The sequence below is a fragment of the Epinephelus fuscoguttatus genome, linkage group LG5, assembly GCF_011397635.1.
Source record: "Epinephelus fuscoguttatus linkage group LG5, E.fuscoguttatus.final_Chr_v1".
NCBI lineage: Eukaryota > Metazoa > Chordata > Actinopteri > Perciformes > Serranidae > Epinephelus > Epinephelus fuscoguttatus.
This window is the reverse complement of record NC_064756.1, coordinates 8,147,363-8,167,909: the sequence shown is the minus strand read 5'-3', so window position 1 is coordinate 8,167,909 and position 20,547 is coordinate 8,147,363. Positions and strand designations below refer to the sequence as shown.

Genomic DNA, 20,547 nt, shown 5'->3' with positions numbered 1-20,547 from the left:
GAAATGCAATTGGGAGTGTTGTGCTAAAAACAGATAATTCTACTGCACTGTAAAGTATAATGAGTTCATGTGCATTTACTGATCCTTTATCTAGGGGGACCATTCCTATAGAAGCCTGGTAATTATGTTAAATCATGTTTTCACCATTTTTAAGCTGCTTAATCACTCATTATATCGACATTGTATCTGCTCTGGTTAAACTACCGTGGCTGACCCAACTGCTTGATAGGCAGCTTCATCTGAATGGTCCCCTCAATTGTCCAGCCGCCATCTGTTTATTCACAGAGATAAAATGATTAATCAATTTCTCAACTGAAAGAAAAAATAAACATAATTTTTCATATTCAGCAACTAATAATAACACTGATAATTGGTTTCAAGCAATCAAAAAGCATGACATTTTTGATGGTTCCCTGTTGTCAGATATGAGAACTTGCTGTTTTTCTTGGTCTTACTTAATGGTAATTAAATATCTTTGTGTACTGGACATCTGAAGACGTCACCTTTTGTTCAAGGATATTCTGATCAAGTCAAGTCAAGTCAAGTCAAGTCAACTTTATTTATAAAGCACATTTAAAAAACAACTCACGTTGACCAAAGTGCTGAACATATAAAAAATAAAAATGAAAAAATACAGAAGAAACACAATAACACAAAAACCAGAGCCATAGCAGCAACATACATACATACATACATAAATCAAGGCACAAATAAGCACAGAGTGGGAGATTAAAATATCATGTCAGGGGGATACAAATGCTTTTGAGAAGAGATATGGTTTGAGCCTAGATTTAAATGAGTCAATGGAAGGGGCAAATCTGATAGAAGGGGGGATTCTGTTCCAGAGTCTGGGGGCTGCGACCGCAAAGGCACGGTCACCCCTGTGTTTAAAATTGGAGCGTCGTACCGCTAGGAGCCCCAGGTCAGCTGACCTGAGGGATCTGGAGGTAGTATAGGGGGTTAAAAGTTCTGTGAGCTAGGTGGGGGCCAGACCATTCAGGGATTTATATACAGACAGAAACAGGTAGCCAGTGGAGAGAGGCCAGGATGGGGGTGATGTGGTCTCTTTTACGGGTTCCTGTCAGAAGTCTGGCTGCAGCGTTTTGTACCATCTGTAAGCGGGAGAGAGATGATTGATTGATTGATTCCGGTGTACAGTGAATTGCAGTAATCCAGGCGGGTGGAAATGAAGGCGTGGATGACTTTTTCTAGGTCCTTGAATGTGAGGAATGGCTTGAGTTTTGAAATGGTGCAGAGTTGGAAAAAAACGGCTTTAACTACTGAATTGACCTGTTTATCAAACTTGAGTGGTGAATCAAAAATGAAACCAAGGTTTTTGACGTGAGGTTTGATGAAAGTGGATAGGTTGCCAAGATTGTTGGATATCAGGTTGATGTTGTCAGAGGAGCCGAAAAGAATGATTTCTGATTTACTGTCATTGAGTTGAAGGAAGTTTGCTGCCATCCAGGACTTTATTTCATTAATGCAGTTGTGGATGTTGGTGAGTTTGGACTGGTCGTTAGGTTTGAGAGGAAGATAAAGCTGGGTGTCGTCAGCATAACAGTGGAAGGAGATGTCGTGTTTTTGAATGATTTGACCGAGAGAGCATGTATATGGAGAAGAGAATGGGACCTATGATTGAACCTGATCAACATTTTCTAACATCTTTAACCAAACAATCAAGAAAGTAATTAACAGATAAATCTACTATGAAACTAGAAAATAGATTTCCCATAGGAAATTCCTGTGAATGCTAAAAGCTGAAATGAATCACAAAGCATTGCTGAAAACGCAGGAACATGAAAGGAATTGCCTGAAAAATCTGAAAGCTCTAATGCACCGACTGCACTGTAGAAAAGACCTGGAGGCTAAAATGAAAAATTGGCATAGCTGGAAGATGCATTGCATTGCCTAAGGAGTTAAGAGCTGAAATACACTGCTGAAAAGATGGAAGCTAAACTGAAATATTGTAAAAGGTGGAAGTTAAAATTAATTGAAAATTTCTTTCTTTTTTTTAGTGAGAAATTATGTGAATAGGTGTGTCACCTAGTGATACATGAGAATAACAATCAAACGATATACAATGATAAATAGAAATAGATAACGGCAACAGTTACGGTACAGGTTTGAATTGTAAAGTATGTTGTCATCATTTCGGTGTCATACAAAAATATCCATGATTCCATTTCATACTCAAGGTTCTGCCTAATATATTTCATGGTTCATTAAGTTCATCTTCTTTCAGTATTTCAAACCTTCCTCTACAGCAACACAAGGCTATGAAGGCTTTGAATTGTTTCTGTAGCTAAAAGTATGCAGAGGTAGTAGTCATTTAAAAAAGTGTACAGAAAAATGCTGAAAGGAAATGGAAGAATGAATAAATTGGATCACAATAGTGTGAATGCTGAATATAATTAGCAACCTCTAATATAATCTTACAAAATAATGGTTTCACTTTATGTATGAAATTGTTTTCAGGTTTATCATTTATTTCCTCATCAGTGTTTTCAGTTTCTTTCCTCTACTAGCCAACAATGTGTGAAGTTGAAATGTTGAGCAGTGAGCAGAAAAACATCTGAGTCAAGAGTTATATTTCTGTAGTTTTATTACAACATTGTTTCTCAAACATGTTTCAAACAACACATCTTCTCACCTACAAAATGCACAGTACTGTGCTAGTTTAATATACCACATACTCATATAGTGGCAATGAAACAAGTTTACATGACCATACACAACATCATGTGCCAGTACCGTGTGTATGCATTTACAGATCAGGGTGCTTCCAACAGCCCACTGTTGTGTATTTACTTTAAAATGGACTTCCTCTACGTAAGGCCTTATGAAAAAGGTAAGGCTTAAATATTAACTTACATACTCTCTGCATCCATTTTTTTTATACACAAGTGAGCGTTGGAGGCCCCCCGTCAAGATATTTCGCACAGAAAAAAGACAAAAGACAGAGACAGACTGCGGTTGCTAAAGGTGGTGAAAAGCGCCTGTCCTCTCTGTGCATCCTACCATCGGAACAGAAAGCAGACAGGCGTCCACAAGCTGGAATCACTGAAGTATCTGACCACTCTGTCCATTGCGCTTTGCCCACATGCATACACATGCTATGTTCTGCTTACAGTAACATGACCTGGGTTTTATTAGAGGTAAGGGTCCGTCCCCAATGACACTCAAAAAGCTCTTGCCTTCGCAAACAAACACACAAGAGAAAACAAATAGAAAAATAGCAATAAAAAAAAATTGAACAAAAGAATGAAAAATAAAATAAAATCATGAAAACAAACCAGTGAGATGCTCTTGGTCCAGTCTGTGTTACATTCACAAGCCTTGCCTCAGTTTCTCTGCCGTAGCACCAGAGTTGTTCCCAGTATTCCTACAGTTTACCTCGACTACATGGAGCCACTGCAGGTCACAGTTTCCTTAATACTTCATGTAAGATAAGGAGGGGCCGCATGGTTACAGATGGCCACCATTCCCTGTGTAACCCGGGTTTGTATGGAAGGTTACTCAGGCAACACGGTCCCCTTGTTTGCTACAATTGTAATGCTGTTTCTTTCCCCGCTGTACTCTCATATCTAAGTGCTAATGCTCAGTTTCGACCTCTGTTGAGAACACAGTCTCAAACATCCCACTGAACAACAGCTTTAAGAATCTGTACTGCAGCACACACACCTGCAGAGACTTAAGATTTAGAGAATTTTGGTGCCAATAGTGTATACAAAGTTTCTCAGCATGGAAAACCAGCTCAGTGAGAAAATGAGCAGATGACACATTGTCATTTTTCCATAATGTAGAAATCCCAGATGTCTCATGGATTTGTTCTAAAAATGACATTTTGTAGTAGAGCTGCACCATATTGACAAAAAAGAATATTACTCAACAATATTTGCAATATTCTGCAATGTACATGAATACTCCTGTGTCGTTAAAGACAAAATACGTCATATAAAGATAGAAACAGATGTTGAAAGGGGAATGCCAATCCGAAGGACCTTGTAAGTTTAAATGACATAAAAACATTTGATTTGCAGCCTCAGGTTTCTGTGCTGTGTTTCGACCTCTTCTTTTCACGAGTCAACTTCTTGCTGTTGATCGTTTCAAACAAAATATAATTCAGCGGCTTTTTAATCTCCGATGACGCCCACTTGTTCCTAGCACCTGTGTTTTTTTAAGGTCTACAGAGGCCTAAAACACTTAGAGCTTATTCTGTGAAATAGACATGCTAACTCCAGTTTATAGTTGTCAGAGTAATGTAACTTTGACTTTGCTTTTGATGCATGTGTAGTATTAATACATATAAGAACTGTAAGAATGGATTTGGCTTTAGCTCAAAACAATCTATTCTCGATACATTATCTGGTAGAAAATAAATAAGATACTTAGTTAAATGAATAGCTCTCGCTTTGTATTAGACTGTCTCTGTTGAGGATGATTATAATCAACCTCCATGTCATTCTGTTGGCTGCCCAGTCGGGTGCAACCACTGCTCTGCACCTGGATGTTGCAGGTTCAGAGAGTAGAGATAAAAACTCTTCCATGATACAAAAGTGGCGGTGCCTGCCCTTTGACCCAGCCGACATCATCCAACACCACAACTATTCTTCATAGTTCAAAATGGGAAAACAAAAGGGGGGTTGAGGGGCTTGAAAACAAGAAAACACAAACATTATGAAATAATAAAATAAAATTCTTTAAAATTCATATATATGAAGTTTAAAAAGGTCCATTAACTATTATCCTTGTCTTTTTTTTTTCTTAGAATAATAATTGCTCACGTTGCTGTTAAGCGCTGCCCCCAACAAAGAGGATGGGGAAACAGTCAAATAAAAAATACATTTATGTGGGAGACCAAAGGTCACAGACCACACAAACTGGGCCCAGGTCCTTTCAATGAGAGAAAATGTGTGTGTGAGAGAAAGTAAGCTGGCAAAAGTACTTGATGAGGGCCTTTGTATGCCTGACCCTCATATAGTACACTGCCCCCTGTATGGGGGCATGAAGAACTGCGTTTCAGCAGCAGTCCTCAGCACAACTCACACACATGATCACAGGAGCCGCACGCATCCTCATATTCACCACGATGGCAACAACAGTTTTATGCTTGAGGTCATGCTGTGTGTTTGTGTGTGTTTGTGAGGATGGCCAGGCACACAGCTGTTGGTCTCACATCCACAAAGTCTGTGTGTGTGTGCATCATGAAAGTCCCTGACTGGTCGAGTGAGTCCCCCTGCTGGCTGAGTGTGTCTTCACGAGCCAGCATCTGGTTGAGGCTGAGACTCCTCTGATTGGCTTTGGGCATTCTGGCCCTCTTGGCCCAGTTCCTCGCCCAGCTCATTCATGTCCATGTGCGGCAGGTCTTCCTCGATGGGGGCTGCTGCCGCGTCCTCGCAGTAGACACACTCCTGAACACACACGGGCCGATATTAAATACATTTAAATGTGACAATTTTTTTCACAACTATATATGTATATGTGAGATACACAATGTGTGTGTGGTCCTGACCTTCACATTGATGGCAGCAGGTAAACCTCCCCGCCTCATCCAGGGGTGTTCCTCCACTAGCTCTCGTCGCTGGTCTTTGGAGAAGTGAGGCTGGCTCTTATGCATCTGCCGCAGCCTCTCCTTGTCTTCTCGTAGAACCCTCTGAATGTCCCTGTGGATCACCAAAAAACAATAAACTGAATACATCTGAATTTCACATTTGGCTTTCTTCACTTCTGTCTTTTGTTGCATTATAGGCCTTTTCTTTTTACCCCTAAAATAATACTGAATCCCAGTCAGTGACTCACCTGGACGGCATTTGATACGTCATCATGACTTTGTCGTCAGCATTGGCCATCAGCAGCCAGAGAGGCTCCTGGAGAACGAATTTGATTAAATGGTCTCCCTCGCCCTGGGAGGAGACCTTGGTCTGCGACTGGCTGCTCTCAGAGCCTCCTTCGCCTCTCTTCTTGGTTTTAGACTTAGGGTCGTGTTCCAGAGAGTCAACACTGCCAAAGTATTTGCTGGTGTGGCTGCTCCCTGTACACAGTTTTAGAGACAAGGAAAAAGTCAAAAATAGACTCAAACACATACTATTCATAGGAAATGTTATGTTTGTTTATACCAACTTACCAGAAACAAGTGTTAGTACGAAGTAGCATAGATAAAAGTTTACGTTATCAGGCTTGGGTGTTTCTCTACTGACCTGTTCTGCTGCCAGACGCTCCACTAGATGTACCACAGCCGTTGCAGCCTGAGCCCAATCCTGAGCCTGATCCGGAGCCTGACCCTGAGCCCATGGAGCCAGAGGTGGCTGATCCGGTCCCAGAGTGGGAGTCCTCCTGCTCCTGTAGCAGGATGTCCAGCAAGTCGCAGGATGAGGAGTTTCCGTCACTCTGAGCCCCATCTCCTGGAGACTCCACCTGAAACACAAGGCAGCAATCCATCAGCACTGCGACAGGCTTTATGTGTCAGTGTGTGTATCCAAAATTTGTTTTCTTTCTATCATTGAATATACTGTGACTCACCTGTTGGTGGCCTTCAGTCTTGGCTGTGCCTCCGCTCTTCTCCCCTGCTGACCCGGCTGCTCCTGATGCTGCTACTGAACTGATGCCCAGGCACCCAAGAAGGGGCGCTGCACTGTCCTGCCGTTCCACCGAGCGCTGTCCCTCCTCCATGCTCAGCAGATTGAGCTGCAGAGGCGAGCTGCACCGTGACTCAAACAGTGGTGGAGACGTCGCAGGCTCCCTCGCTCCAGAGGCTGGGGTGGAGGAGCGTGAAGCCCCCCCTTCTCGGGGCTCCACAGCCATAGCTTTGGGGGGCTCGGAGGCTAGGCTATAGGGGAAAGGCTGAGATGGATAAGGGGGCTGAGCCACAAACTGTGTCTGCACTGGGAAAGAAGGCTGGGCAGCGAAGGCCTGCTGGGTATTGTAGGCAGTCTGAGGAGCCTGGAAGGGCTGCTGGGTAGTGAAGGGGGTTTGAGAGGCCTGGAAAGGTTGCTGGGTAGTGAAGGGGGTCTGAGCGGGTTGGAATTGCTGCTGGGGGGTAAAGGCAGTCTGCACAGGGAACGGCTGTTGGCTGGTGAAGGGGGGTTGTGTTTGCATGGCAAAGGGTGGCTGTGGTGGCTGAAAGGGCTGCTGAGTAGCATACGCAGGCTGTGCCTGCGTCTGCTCAGGGAAAAACGTTGGTCTAGGAGCAGCCCCCAGCTGCCCCATCTGACCTAACTGTCCTATTTGGGGGAAGAGGTAGTTGGGTAGCACCAGGGCCACCACAGGTGTAACAATGGGTGCAGCAAATGGAGCAGCAGAGGGTGGAGCTTGGGTGCTCTGCCCCTCTCCAAAGCCTGTGGAAAGGGAGGGGTCAGGGCGGGGGGCCTGTGCTGGGGCTGCAGGTGCAGGAGGGTAGAGCGGGTAGGCAGGCACCATGGCTGGATAGGAGACGTTAAAAGCGGATTGGGATGCTTCTGACGGGGACCATGAGGTTTGGTTGAGACCCTGGAGAGGTGGACGGGGTTTTCGGTTTGATACTGCGCTGTCTGATGAATCAGGATGCTTCATCCGCGGCTTCTTGGACTTCCTGTTACGGTTGCCCTTCTTGGCAGTGGTCTCGGGCCTGGTGGTGCCCTGTTTGGCTGCACCTCGTAGTGCAGATGTTTCTAAGGTGACACATGGAGAAGAAGTCAGAGGGTTGTTTTTCAGATATAATAGAAAAGGATTAACAGTCATAATCTTTTAAAGCATTTTAATTTCATGTGGTCACTATTAAATGTTCAGTGTACCTTCAGCATTGACTGGACCCCTCTGCTTGTGCAGATACGTGGAATAGTCCTTCTGGAAGGTCCTGGTATTGCGGAGCTCTCTGCAGCGGTTGAGGAAGGCCTGCTCTTCTTTCTGGGTGTGTGCAGCGAGCACCTGTTTGGTCAGTCCCAGCCGCTTGTAGGCCTCCTTCTCCTGGCTGGGCGGAGACACCACGCTGACAGGCAGAGCCGGGGGAGCAGGGCTCTCTGCCACGTCTTCGATAATCTCTGTAGAAGGAATCAGAGACATGAACATCAGTCTAACAGAACTTTTTTTTAAATCTCGCACTTTGATAAAAAATGTCCAACATCAGTTATGTAAAGAACCTGACACTCACCAGACTCTGGCTGAGGCTTCTTGTCTCCCACGTGGACGATGGTGCTGCTGTAGCTGCACTGCGAGGGAATTGAAACCACGCTCTCAGCCTTGCTGGGCAGGGTGAGGGGTGCCAGGGGGCCTCCCACCACAGCAGCTGCCCCAGATGAAGGCTTCTTGGGTGCTTTCATGTTTGACAGGCCTGGCTGGGTGTCTAGCATCAAAGGATCTGGATGGGGAGAGAGTAATCCTCTGTTAGCTCCAAGCCACAGAAAATTACAGTCCAATTCCTATCAACAGGGTTTTTCTTTGCAAAATTGAATGTGATATCCTGTGTGACATGTGTGATCAGATGTATGGTGTGCACATACCTGGGTTGGTATCCTGAGGCACTTGCATGCCGTCCTCTGAGCTCTTCTTGTCGTCATCAGAGTTGGAGGAGGTGGTATTGGTTGAGAACTGGTACTTCCTCTTCACCGTGATTGGGATGTTACAACTCTCCAGGTACCTGAGGAACAGATATGCAGTTAATCAGAGAGTGCACGCTTTAAACAAGTCTTCAAACTATCATCATTCATGAATAAAACTCCAAGCCGTACCTGATGACACTGTCGAGGCAGCTGATCTGCTGGTAGGAGCAGACAGTCTGATCTTTGCAGGGGAAGTCCTCCATGCTGGCTGCAGCGCTGTCTCTGACGTGCAGAGAGGGAATCGAGTCTTTCAGACGTGACGCTGGACTCTTCTGAACTGCGGCTGGAGAGGAAGGGAAAAGAAAACGTCAGAAAATATAAAATATATTTGCTCTGTTTCTGTTTGATTTGAAATGTTTTAGGGGAACAAGCACAAATGCACTCCTTGTTAAGAACTTGGAGTCAAAGCAACCACAGAATGGTACCCATTTGGTGATACTGAACTGGACTCACTGTCAATGGTCTTTTTATGCTCGGGCTTGGATGGTGACGGTGATGGTGAAGGGGGAGGGGAGCGCAGGCAGACCTGGGAGTCTTGGTTCTTCATCATATGAACCCCTTTACAAATCTCCTGGAACGTCCTAGGAGGCTTGGTCTTGCTTGTCTCCTCCACTGTGTTCGCCCCCAAGATGTTCCCGTTGCTCTCACTTGACGAGCTGATGCTCACCAGCTGCTCGTGGGAACCATTGCTGCCGTGGCTACCATAGCCACTGGAGCCCATGTTGTGGACCGGCTGCAGACAAGAAAGGTTGTTACAGAAATGGACAAACGCATGCAGGGAAATGTGTATTTCATTTAAGTGTTTGTGTGGGTACATACTTGGAGTAGCAGCCTATGGATCTGTTCACTAATTTCCTGGATGTCTGAGTCCATCATCTTCCCTCCGTGGAAAGCTGGTGCTGCAAAGACATCTTCATTCACAGGACCCCTGAAAAACCCACAGACCACAGTCAGTCAGAAGGTTCAAAGTGAAATATATCCCAACACACCACCACTGATGACAAAAAACCTCAGCTAAAACATAGCTTCAACATAAATATACTCACATGCGGACTTTGTGCCTGCCTATGACAAAGGAGACCTTGCGACTCCAGGGGTTGACGAAGCTGGACCAGCTGGTGTCAAGGGTGATGTACTCACCGTTTCTTGCACAGAAACGGATCGAGGAGTGGTCGAATGGCTGACCGGCATACTGCAGAACTGTCAACACAAGGTAGAGTGTGTGAGTGAGAGCTGAGCAACACAAAAGGTTTAAAGCACAAGTTAGATAATTAAAATATTTTTCTTTGAGTGTACATTGAGCGGGAGATCAACACAGGCTCTTTTCTGTTTCAGCGATGTTGATTGGTTTTGATGAGATGAGTCATCTCGGACCCAGAGGGGCTATTTCAATGGGTCCCCAATAAAATTCATTGTTTTTTGGCACATTGTAGTGTTAAACTCATGTTAACTGTTATAAACTGTAGATATGTGGCAAGATTTAGCTATCTGAGGCTCATGTTAATGCTAAACTAGCATGTTGGACTCCATGTGAACATGTGTCCAACAAAATCAGCACAAAAGTGATAAACTGTGTAAGTATTAAGTAGAAATGTATTTCAGCAGTGGCAATAAATGGACATATAAAGTCGGAGTGACAGTGCTGTTTGTCCCCAGGACATCTGCCAGTTGAGCAGCTGTTTCCAGCAGCTGGGCTGTAGATCCAGTCTGCAGATTATTTCATATAAAACCAGTCAGACTAAAGTCCACTGTGGGGTGATTAGGGTAACCTTTCTGAAATTTGGTCAATAATGTTACCCTTTTGAATTTCAATGTGTCGAAGACGTACCTCGCAACATCACTGCTACTTGTCAAAGTATCTTTAACTGGGAAATCATGAATGTGGCAACTACAATCTGGAACTGTGGATGCCAAATTCATCTCTGCACTGATGCTGTGCCCATTCTTTAATGAAATCACATGAATGAAAGGGGTTCTTACTTTTGCGATGCACAGCCAGCATCAAGGGCCGGTCACTTGGGTGCAGATTGAGAAGCACGGGGGTCCCGATCAGGTCCTGAGGGAGGTAACCCAACAGAGGTACAGCCCTGATGGAGAAACAACAGCGTGTTACAACAAGTTTGTTCAACAGAGGGCAGCAGCTCGAATACACAATGTGACATCTTGTAATGTGTTGTATAAGTGTGTGTTTTCTGTGGGGCTCCGTCAACTCACCTCTCATCCACATCCTGGAACACACAGTTAGGTGTGTGTGTGGTGGTGAAGATTCTCTTGTCAGGAGGGATTCTGGGTGCTGTGGAAACAGAAGGAAAACAATTAATTGACTTACACAACAAATCGGCAAATGGTGCTTATTGAACATGTGCAGGAGCTAATGTTTGTGACATCAATGTATAGCCAAGAAAGGGGAAAAAATACATAGTCACACAACTACGATTAACTCTAGTTGGTAACACAAGGGAACTGTGGTATAACTGATATATTTAAGTAATCGTCATAGTAAAATTAACACCAGAAATGTGTGTGAAACAGCATGTGTGTGTGTGTGTGTGTGTGTGTGTGTGTGTGTGTGCTCGCAGGCATCACCTTCGTATCCAGAGTGCACCCTCTCCGCCAGCAGGAGGCAGCAGAACTGCTCCTCAGCCAGCTCAGCATCCTGGACTTTCATCAGGTATGGAGTCATGCGGAAAGGATAGTACTGCAGATCCCCTTCACGCTCCTTACCACCACTACAACACACATACACACACCATTATAATACTGTTTCATATAATTGGTGTATTAAATTTCAAAATGAAATTCACATTTTGCCTGGATATCTAAGAAAAATAATCAGCCTGCATGGACTTCCTGAATAGTTTCTAATATACATCAAGCCTGCCCACTAATCTTATCATATGACAACATGATCACTGCAGCTGCAACACCCCATCTGGCCACTAGATGGAGAAACAGATTCAAAGCTCACAGCTGCTGACTTCCTCACTCCTCTCTATCATCCCTGTGCTGACTCAGAGCTCGTTTGAGCAGGAAACTATCGAATCAGAGACAGCGCCGGTTGCTGTCACTCACCTGATGCGGCAAAAGAAGGACTTCTCCTGCATGCACTCCGTGGGAGAGGAGTCTGAATGAAAGACAGGGAGAAGGTGGGATGAGTACAACACCGGATGCATTGGATTGAGTACCTCCAAACAGGCCATCTGTTAGTCATCTGTGTATATTCAACACACTGTTGACAGAACCAGAGAAGTTTGTTTCACTTCCATAGATTGTGTAAAAAAGCAAAAGAGGCACTGTAAAAGTTTTCTACAGTTATGCAACTGAAAATTGAAGACTCATTGTAGTCAGAGCACTTGGAAAAGGTTTTCAGACATTTTCAAGCAGCTTCTGCCAAACATCACGACTTCGACATCACTGAATTGTAACAGTTACAGTAACTACGAAACCAACTACAGCTAGAAAACTGATTTAAGGATTGCATATTTTGATGCAGATCGACATCTCTCAAATTTGTTTTTAGCAGATTTTTAGAAATCTATCTACTCCTATTAACCTCCCTAAGACAAAGAGTCAACAACAAGAAAATGTCAACTCTCAAATCGTAGGAGTTTCTGCAGTGCTTTGCATCAGATTTCCACAGGTGCACCATGTTAATTGCTAACTCAAGAGCTTCTGACTGCAGCAACGTGCTATTATGTCCTCAGAAAATATGCGGCAGGTGTGTGTGAGTAGGCGTGCATTCACCAATGTGTGATTGAGCATGTTAATGAAATATGTGCTATGTGTGTACGAGCATGTGTGCGGGGGTGGGTCATGCTCAGGAAATAGATGCTGGTGTGTGTCCAAGTGATGTGAGTGTGGGTTTCCCACGTGACCTTTGTGGGTGATGAGACTCTAGCATCCATGACCACAATGTCGAACCCCGTGTCGGCCCACTTATAAATAAATATTAGTTGATTTCAGTAGGGTGAAATTTCTAAATCTGTATTGTAGATTAGGGCTGCCCCATGAAAGTTGGAGATTCAAATCACCAGTTGGAGACCAAGCAGCTGTTTCACATCATGTCTAATTTGACTGACATAACTCTGAGTTGAATACAGCCCTGTAGACCACATAAAAACAGCTGAACCCAAAAACTTCTTCCTGTTAGAGGTAGCTTGTACCTGCTCCGGTGCACATGCTCCATGAGGGCAGGCGGTAGGGGGTGGTGAAGCTGTAGAACACGCTGACGTCCTGAGGTGTCAGGAACTCCACAAACTTGGCATTGTTAAACACTTCTCGCTTGCAGTTCAAGATGGACGCCGCCTGGTCCGAGATGTAAACAATTTTCCCCGTGATGAGTGAGACGGCTACAGCAAAAATATCCTGCGGGTAAAAAAAAATACGAAAAAACAAAACAAAGGTTTAGGTTGTTAGGTGTTAGTTAGGTGTGTTTCTATTTCAAGATGTTCTAAGCACTGAAGATGTCTCCTCTTGCATTACAGACTTAGAAGTGAAGGTCAGAGGTGCTTACAGTGTTTTTGACGGTGTACTCAGAGGTGATGCTGTTGATTTCTTCGATGGTGTAGGACGATACATCGAACCCTGGAGGCTGACTGTCATTAACCATTAGCATCTGGTAGTATTCCTCATTGGCTGCAGAACAAAGAGAAGAGCATTTTAATTTAAATGGGTAATTACCAAAGAAACATCACTTTATGCATCAATGGACAGTTGACATTACTGATGTGAGAACATGCATGAACACTTGCATGGAGTCTTACCTTTCACCTGTTTGACACATCGCAGCGCATATTTAAGCGTGTTGACTGTGCTGGATTTGCCCTTGCTCCTCTTTTCTGACGGCAAGTGCATCTTCAGCTCCTTGAGGGTCTTGAAGAGCTCCTTTTGTGTCTTCGCTTTGGCTGACTGTTCACTGCTGCAGGGTAGGCATGAGACAGATACACGCGTGTCAGAATTACAAGGCCTCATCGGTGCTTTTACACCATGAGAAGGTGCTACCAGCATGTGATTCAAACTGAATCATGAGGGGTAACAAGTAAGACATGTCCTTGCTAACCTGCAGCCGCTGGTGGAGGGGTTGTCCTGCTCTGAGCTCACCAGACTGAAGGCGTTGGAGCTGCTTGGCGGCGAGGGGCTGTGAGAGTTTGAGCTGTAACCATAAACGACATGTCGTGTTGTTGAAGAAGGACCACAAACAGCAATATAATGAAAGAACAGTGAGAGCGCCAAAACAAAAGGTAAGACTAAACATGTGAAGTGAGTCAAGGACTTAGAGTTGAAGAATGTACCCAGAACACCACAAGTATACCATCTGTATAAAGTGGTCTTTACGAATATGGACAGTAGCTTATCAAGGAACTAGCAGACGTGTCAAACATTCCCCTCCCTGGGTTTGAAATGTAGTGGCTCAAGTAAAGAACCAGGTGGTTTCTCTATTATCTCAGATAATTAAGCCTTAATTAATACTTAAAAATACACAAAAAGAATATAAAGAAAATTGTGAAATGCCAATTTGGAAATGTGAAGAAAAGATTGTGAGAAATACCAAGTCATATTCTCCCTAAATGTTTTTAAACGGGTTACATAACAATGTCTCCTTTTCACATGGAACAGGTCTGTACGAACAAATCTTGTCTTTAAATTGCTGTTTAAAAATTACCGCTCATCTACAGGCCTTAAGACTGCAGTGTGATTCTGATAGAGTGATAAAAAAAAGAAACCTGACAATTTGATTTATGCAATGCGGCAGCAAAGGAGGACACGTCAATATCTTCAAATTTAAGTGAGCCGCTGTAGGAGATGAGGGCACAAAGCGGAGGGAAGCAGAGTACAATCATCAGCTGACAGCACGTCAATCCCTCTCGGGCGTCATCTGCCGCCAAATCCGTTTCTGGTGACGCCTGCACAGCTGGGTGGCTGTCAGCTAACTACAACTACTCTGTGGTGCCTTTTGTAGCCCAGAGATTTTTTTTTCTGTGATGTGCCGCTCGAATGCTAATAACAAAAAGGCACAAAGTTATCACTACTATTGTTTGTGTTGCAAATCGTGGTATAAATCCCAACTGAGACACATATTACAAATGCGCTGCGTGATACCAGAAATCCCACGTCTTAATCGGACAAAGCTAAGTTCCGAAAATATGCTGTTTCCCTAACCTGTATAGAACTCTTGTCATTTTCTGACTTATAGTAAATATCAATGTGCATGTAAATATAGTCATTATCTGTGTCATAACCAGAAATAAAATAGCCTACCTGCTGCTTTCCTCAGTCTCAGACAGTCGCTGCTAGACTACAACAATGACTCAGACCGACAATGACTCACAGAGGAGAAAATGGCCCGTCTATTACATTTAATGAACCTTACTTCCGTGACCTAGATGGTCCGCTCCCCCATGGTGGTGGGAAAAAACCTCATTTACCATGATTCAGTGCATTTGGTGTGCCCTCACCTCTTGTTGCTCCCTGAAGACTCCAATAGAGCAGAATCCTTGCCATTGCCATTTGAGCTGCCCACAGACTCATTGCCATGGGACTCATTGCCATGCGACTCGTTACCATGGGACTCAGTCCCACTCCCACTCGAGCCGCTGCCACCCATCTCTACGTCCTCGTGTAAGGGCGGGCGTGGCCGCTTTCTGTCATCATGAGGGGAGCGCGGCGAGGCTGGGTGCTCGTGGCTGCTGTCGCTGCCCTCGGAGGCCAATCCCAACTCCGCTTCTAGTTCAACCCCGTCCTGCCCGCCGCATCCCTCGCTGTAGCTGTTGGCCATGCGGTGAAGTTGGCTGATGGCGCCGCAGGGAGAGCCTTCCTCTTCTTCCAACTGGAAGCCGATCCTTTCCCGGTTCCTCTCACGCCCCTCCAGGGTTGAGTACAGGCAGTGCTTTGGATCACTGTCCTCAGACATGAGGTGAACCAAGAGGCAAAAGATGCGAGACTAAGTTACCTTCCACATCGCACTGCCATGAAGCCCGTGGCACTTGCGTGTAAATGGAGTTGATGCCTCAGATGTGGCGATGCAGCCTACAGGAGGAAAATAAAACACAGGTGGATTAACTCACACATACCCCTTACAATACAGTGCACTTCTATAGTTGGTAGATCAATAGTAACATACAGTCCTAAAATAAACAGCAATCAATGGGGATTAGCCGCTGCTTTGATCTGATCACACAGTGTAGCCTTGGATCGCAGCATTTTTAAAAGTCAATGATAAAGAAGGGGCACAGCGGGACAGACACGAACACACACACAATTTCACACAGAGGCTGCAGCCACCCATCCCTCTAAAGGTCTGCTCAGTAAATAGGCCGTTGTTTGCCCTTTCAAGATCCAGACCAGTTTAATCCGGCGCAATTTTTCAAAAGAGCTTTTTCATATGAAAGGTGAGTCTGCGGAGATGAAAACACAGCTCTGAACCAACACAAAGACCTTCGCCTTGCACAAAGTATCAGGACAATTTTAGACGTAAGAGAGACAACATACTTTCAAATAAATTGCACTAATCAACCTGTCTTCTCTGCAGCCGCCGGCCTGGCCCTTCCCAAATGAACTAATTAACAGTCAGGAGGAAAATCTGACAACCAAGCTCTGGTTAGAAAATGACTCTCCCTCACAACAGTATCATCATCATTGATGCTAAGGACACGGCTCCCACACAAGCAGATGATAAACCGATGTGTTGATGCATTGTCAACATTCACTTCAGTCTAAATCAAACAGACGTAGTCTTATGTAACACGGTGCAGTGCCCCTGAATCAACCAACAATATAAACTAGAATTACTGTCTCAATCATCGAGTTGTAGTGTGCATCTCTGTCTGTCCAAACTCACATAATATATGTTGTGGCATATATGACCGCTATCACTATAATGACATAGACGATTTCAGTGAATAAAAGTTTTTAAGGTGGATGCAGAAGATTAATGTCACCAGTCCAGTGTCTGGCCAAATGTCTTCCCTTCTGTTATGGCTTTGAGTAATGGCCAGAAAAGTGTTGTTGCAGAATGCTATGATGTCACAGTGATGCTGACCTTTGACTTTTTGAATACAAAATGTCATCGCTTCATCATTTAATTCTATTATTATACATTTAAAATGTGACATATTGTCGTGACTAGGGTATGACTTCTTAAATTAGGGCCAAAAACATGTTTTGGGAGGTAGCAGTGACCTTTGACCACCAAATTCTTTCTTCTTCAAGGTTAATTTGTTTTTGTTTTTGGGATAGAATGGGGGTGCAAAGGGTGGAGAGACAGAGTTAGGGGATGACATGCAGCAAAGGGCTGCAGGCTGGCATCGAACCCACAGCCTCTGCAGCCATGGCATTACCTTCATATATGGTACGGCTAACCTGATCACCAGATTCTAATCAATTCAACCTGTAGTTCAAGTGAACGTTTGTTCCAAATGTAATGAAATTCCCTCTACGCTCTCCTGAGATACGGGAATGGGACGGTCAGAAAACAACCTATTAGTTTTAGCCCATGCAGAAACATACAAAGATGCGCAACGTGCCTCTCGCAACATTATCCTTCTATCATTAATATCATATTCAGTAATTACATAAGTCACCTCAGACAACTGCCAGCTCGATAACAGTCCAGAGCGTCCACATTGTAAACACAGTTTGAGTTTCACTTGCATTTGGAAAACAACAATTAAAAAGACTATTCATAAACATTTGGAGGAATAAAAATCGTATTCAATCTCTAAAATAAACTTGATTCATATAAATATAAAAGCGCTCTGAAGCCTCCTCCTCCTCCTCCTCCTACACCCTCTCCAACAGACCAGCAGTATTGGAGCTATTAACGTCCGCTTACGCCACACTGGCAACAGGTACTGAAGCCAAATCCAAAATATTTCTCTATTTTCCTGCTTTCCAAGATCAGAGTGCAGCTATTTATATAAGACTGCAAATTCAGCTTGTCTATTCTTCTCTCCTTTACATAAGCTCATTTACATAACTTTCCAAGTTTTAGGGAGGATTTTTCCTGTTTTAAAGATCTACAAAAAAAACCTGGTAGACTTTGTTTCCAGCCGCCCACACACCCACTGCCACCTTAGGACATGACCCACTCTTTTAACAGAGGGTTTAACAGACTGAGAGAACTTTCTATTGGCTGCTGCAAATGACCAATCAGCAGAGCTTGGAGTGACAACAGGTGATGTCAGCCAATAAGGGGGAAGTCAGGGGTCAGGTTGGAAAGATGAAAACAGTAACACAGGCTCATTGTAGTGCACTTGTTAAAGCTTATAACACTGCACAAAAAATCATAAAAGAAGATTGTAAACATTGTATAACTCAGCATGTCATTTCATATTACTCAGTCAGATTACTGGAAACAGTGTTAACTGTATGCAGCAGAGTATTATGTCCTTGAGGAGCCGAAAATAGATGCTACAAAACACGGGAAAACTATGTTAACACGATAAAACTGTTGCCAAACACAGAAGATATCAAGATCTGCAATATTATGAAGTTTGCAATTATTTTTCCCTTTAAAAAAACTGCGTTATAATGAAAACATTCAACACTTGACAACCATTATATTGGCTTGACCGTAGCAGTCATAAAAACAAACCATAACCCCAGTCAATTTCCTGTCTATATCTAACTGTTTAAACTTTAAAAGAACATGCAATCATATACAAGCTTACCCAGGGACACCTTTCCCACTTGACCTCACAGGACAGCAGGCGAGATTATCCAAGTGCTCTCCCCAAATCCTCAAAACTCTCCCAGATATGCCCACACAAATATGTATCCCTCAAAACATAGCTGTTGAGTGATATAATGAAACTGAGCTCCCTCAGCTTACAGCTCAGAAACCAGTTTCAGTGAGCGCGCCCTCTCCACTAGCACAGATCTCAGGCATTATACAATGCTGCTCCAGTCACATGGATGTGGCTTCAGCGCAGCACCGAGCAGTGGTAGCCCTGTTTCATAAAACTACATGCTTTCACTTGTAGCCGGCTACCCTGCTTCTGAAGTGCATTTGAGAATGGAATTTGAGACAGGTGTTACGTATGTATAGTTAATGATAGAATGTGAGAAAGATTAAAAAATGTGAAGGTGGGGAATTACTCCTGTTTATCATTTACACAAACAGTGTAATCTCAGGGCATAAACATTAATCCAGTGTTATTTAAAGTGGACAGGAAGACTGCAAAGTGTCTGCACATATTCTAATGTGATTTTTGAGTGTTTTTAATCTTTAATAATGTACAGTCTGCTCCTGCATTTCATTTAAATGGCATCATAGCAGAGTTACATCACATATCTGCCAGTCTACAACACATCTTTCTATTATTACATGAATCTTTTACCTTACACGTCATAATAACATCACTAAAACCACAAAATTAATAATAGTTATAACGATGATCGCAGCATCTACTGGTATGGGAATGTTTTGTAACAGTGGTGTGATGCAAAGTACCTTCCTCCAAGCTGAAAGAATGTCACTGAGAGTTAAGTACTATTTTCCATTGCAGGAAACCTCCCAGCAGCTTTCTGTGTGGTCATATGAAGGTGACATATTTGCCGTAATCAGAAGTCAACATCAGCTCAAAGTCCAGCTGAGGTTATCTCATAAAGGTCCAGCATCAATATCCAGATCATATTAATTTAACAGCATTGTAATGTCAACATAAAATCCACAGGTGGAAAGGCAGGGGCCAACTGTTTCCTGTGTATGTGTGTGTGAGTACAGTGGGCCTCCACAGGAAAGCAGTAAACTGAAAATAAACCTACTTGCTTGGAAATTATAATCCATTTATATAAGTCCACCAAATGATATTTGACATAATTATATTTAATATATTGGAATAGAGCAGTTTTCTCAGGTGATACATGTTAAAATAAGACAATGCCAAGCTGCCAAAGCTTTCTCTGAGTCCTACCAACTGACACAGAAACATGGAAAACATTGATATAAACACATTTTATGACCCACTGGTAATTTTACAGTGCCTATCATGCTTCATGTAAAGACAACGCAACGCGACATCAATGTTAAATTAAAGATAACACGATAAAAACATATTTGTAATGGGAGCAAACATCCCTTCCCCCATCTAACTCCATTGACCTGCTATTCAAAATCCACACACACGTTGACCTGCAATCCACTGCACGGTACACTGACACAGTTATGTAAAAGTAACCACAGCGCTCAAAACCGGCCACCAAACATCACTAATTTCACCACTGAGGACCCACTTCACTAAAGCAGACATTTCCCGTCTCCACGAGTGTAGAAAACATCTCCCACCGGCATTTTTGGGTTATAAAAGTACAAAAAGTAGAGCAATCCACAAATTCGCGCATGCGCAGATCGAATTACGTTATGCAACTTATTTTTTTGTGCTCGTTTTTCAATTTTTGCTGCAATTTAGAGGCGAAAAAGAAGCACACCAACCTGTGTTGTCGAGATAAAAATCCCCTTTCTTGTTGTCCTGGTTGTCGGGTAAAAATAAAACCAAGCAGTGGATAAAACACTCAGGTTAAAGCTCCAGTATTCCTCAATGAGAGGCTGACTTCAGACGAGTTGACACAGTAGTCGGCGGTTCCTCCCCGGCTTTCTACGGCACGTAGCCGCTGACCAATGACAGAGCTCAGCGCTCGACCTCAATTCAGGCTCCGCCTTTGGTGTGTTTCCATTGGTGCAAAACTAAGGGTTTCTATGGCGAAGATGACGGCATTGCAGTCGCGCTCAGTCATTGGTGCAGCGCGCTGTCCGTCGTTTTATATAAACAAGCCATCCACTGCACGTGGAATCCCATGTTGTGTGTATCGTGCAGTGTGAGGCTGGAGTAGTTACGACTACGCCGGCTGTAAAACAACGTATCGAGTGTTGAAGTTACATAAGTGTGAAAGTCTGCAGCGGACACAACCAGGAAATAATAAAATATATTAAATATTAGACAATAACACGTTTAATTCGCCTCGGTTTTAGTGT

General features: G+C 43.7%; 1 protein-coding gene across 1 annotated transcript; it reads right to left on the bottom strand.

The window, feature by feature from the left end:
* Window positions 1-2,587: 2,587 nt before the first annotated feature.
* LOC125888243 (period circadian protein homolog 2-like) lies at window positions 2,588-20,159 on the bottom strand. The gene is made up of 22 exons (XM_049575476.1): window positions 20,008-20,159; window positions 15,032-15,602; window positions 13,636-13,728; window positions 13,340-13,494; window positions 13,090-13,211; window positions 12,740-12,941; window positions 11,649-11,700; window positions 11,163-11,305; window positions 10,791-10,869; window positions 10,557-10,663; window positions 9,623-9,776; window positions 9,396-9,504; window positions 9,030-9,309; window positions 8,706-8,859; window positions 8,478-8,614; window positions 8,129-8,335; window positions 7,773-8,018; window positions 6,523-7,649; window positions 6,201-6,417; window positions 5,803-6,034; window positions 5,516-5,666; window positions 2,588-5,414 (listed from the first exon to the last, which is right to left on the bottom strand). The coding sequence occupies exons 2-22, from the start codon at window positions 15,484-15,486 to the stop codon at window positions 5,259-5,261; spliced, it is 4,578 nt and encodes a 1,525-aa protein (XP_049431433.1). The 5' UTR covers window positions 15,487-15,602; window positions 20,008-20,159; the 3' UTR covers window positions 2,588-5,258.
* Between the last annotated feature and the right edge of the window lie 388 nt (window positions 20,160-20,547).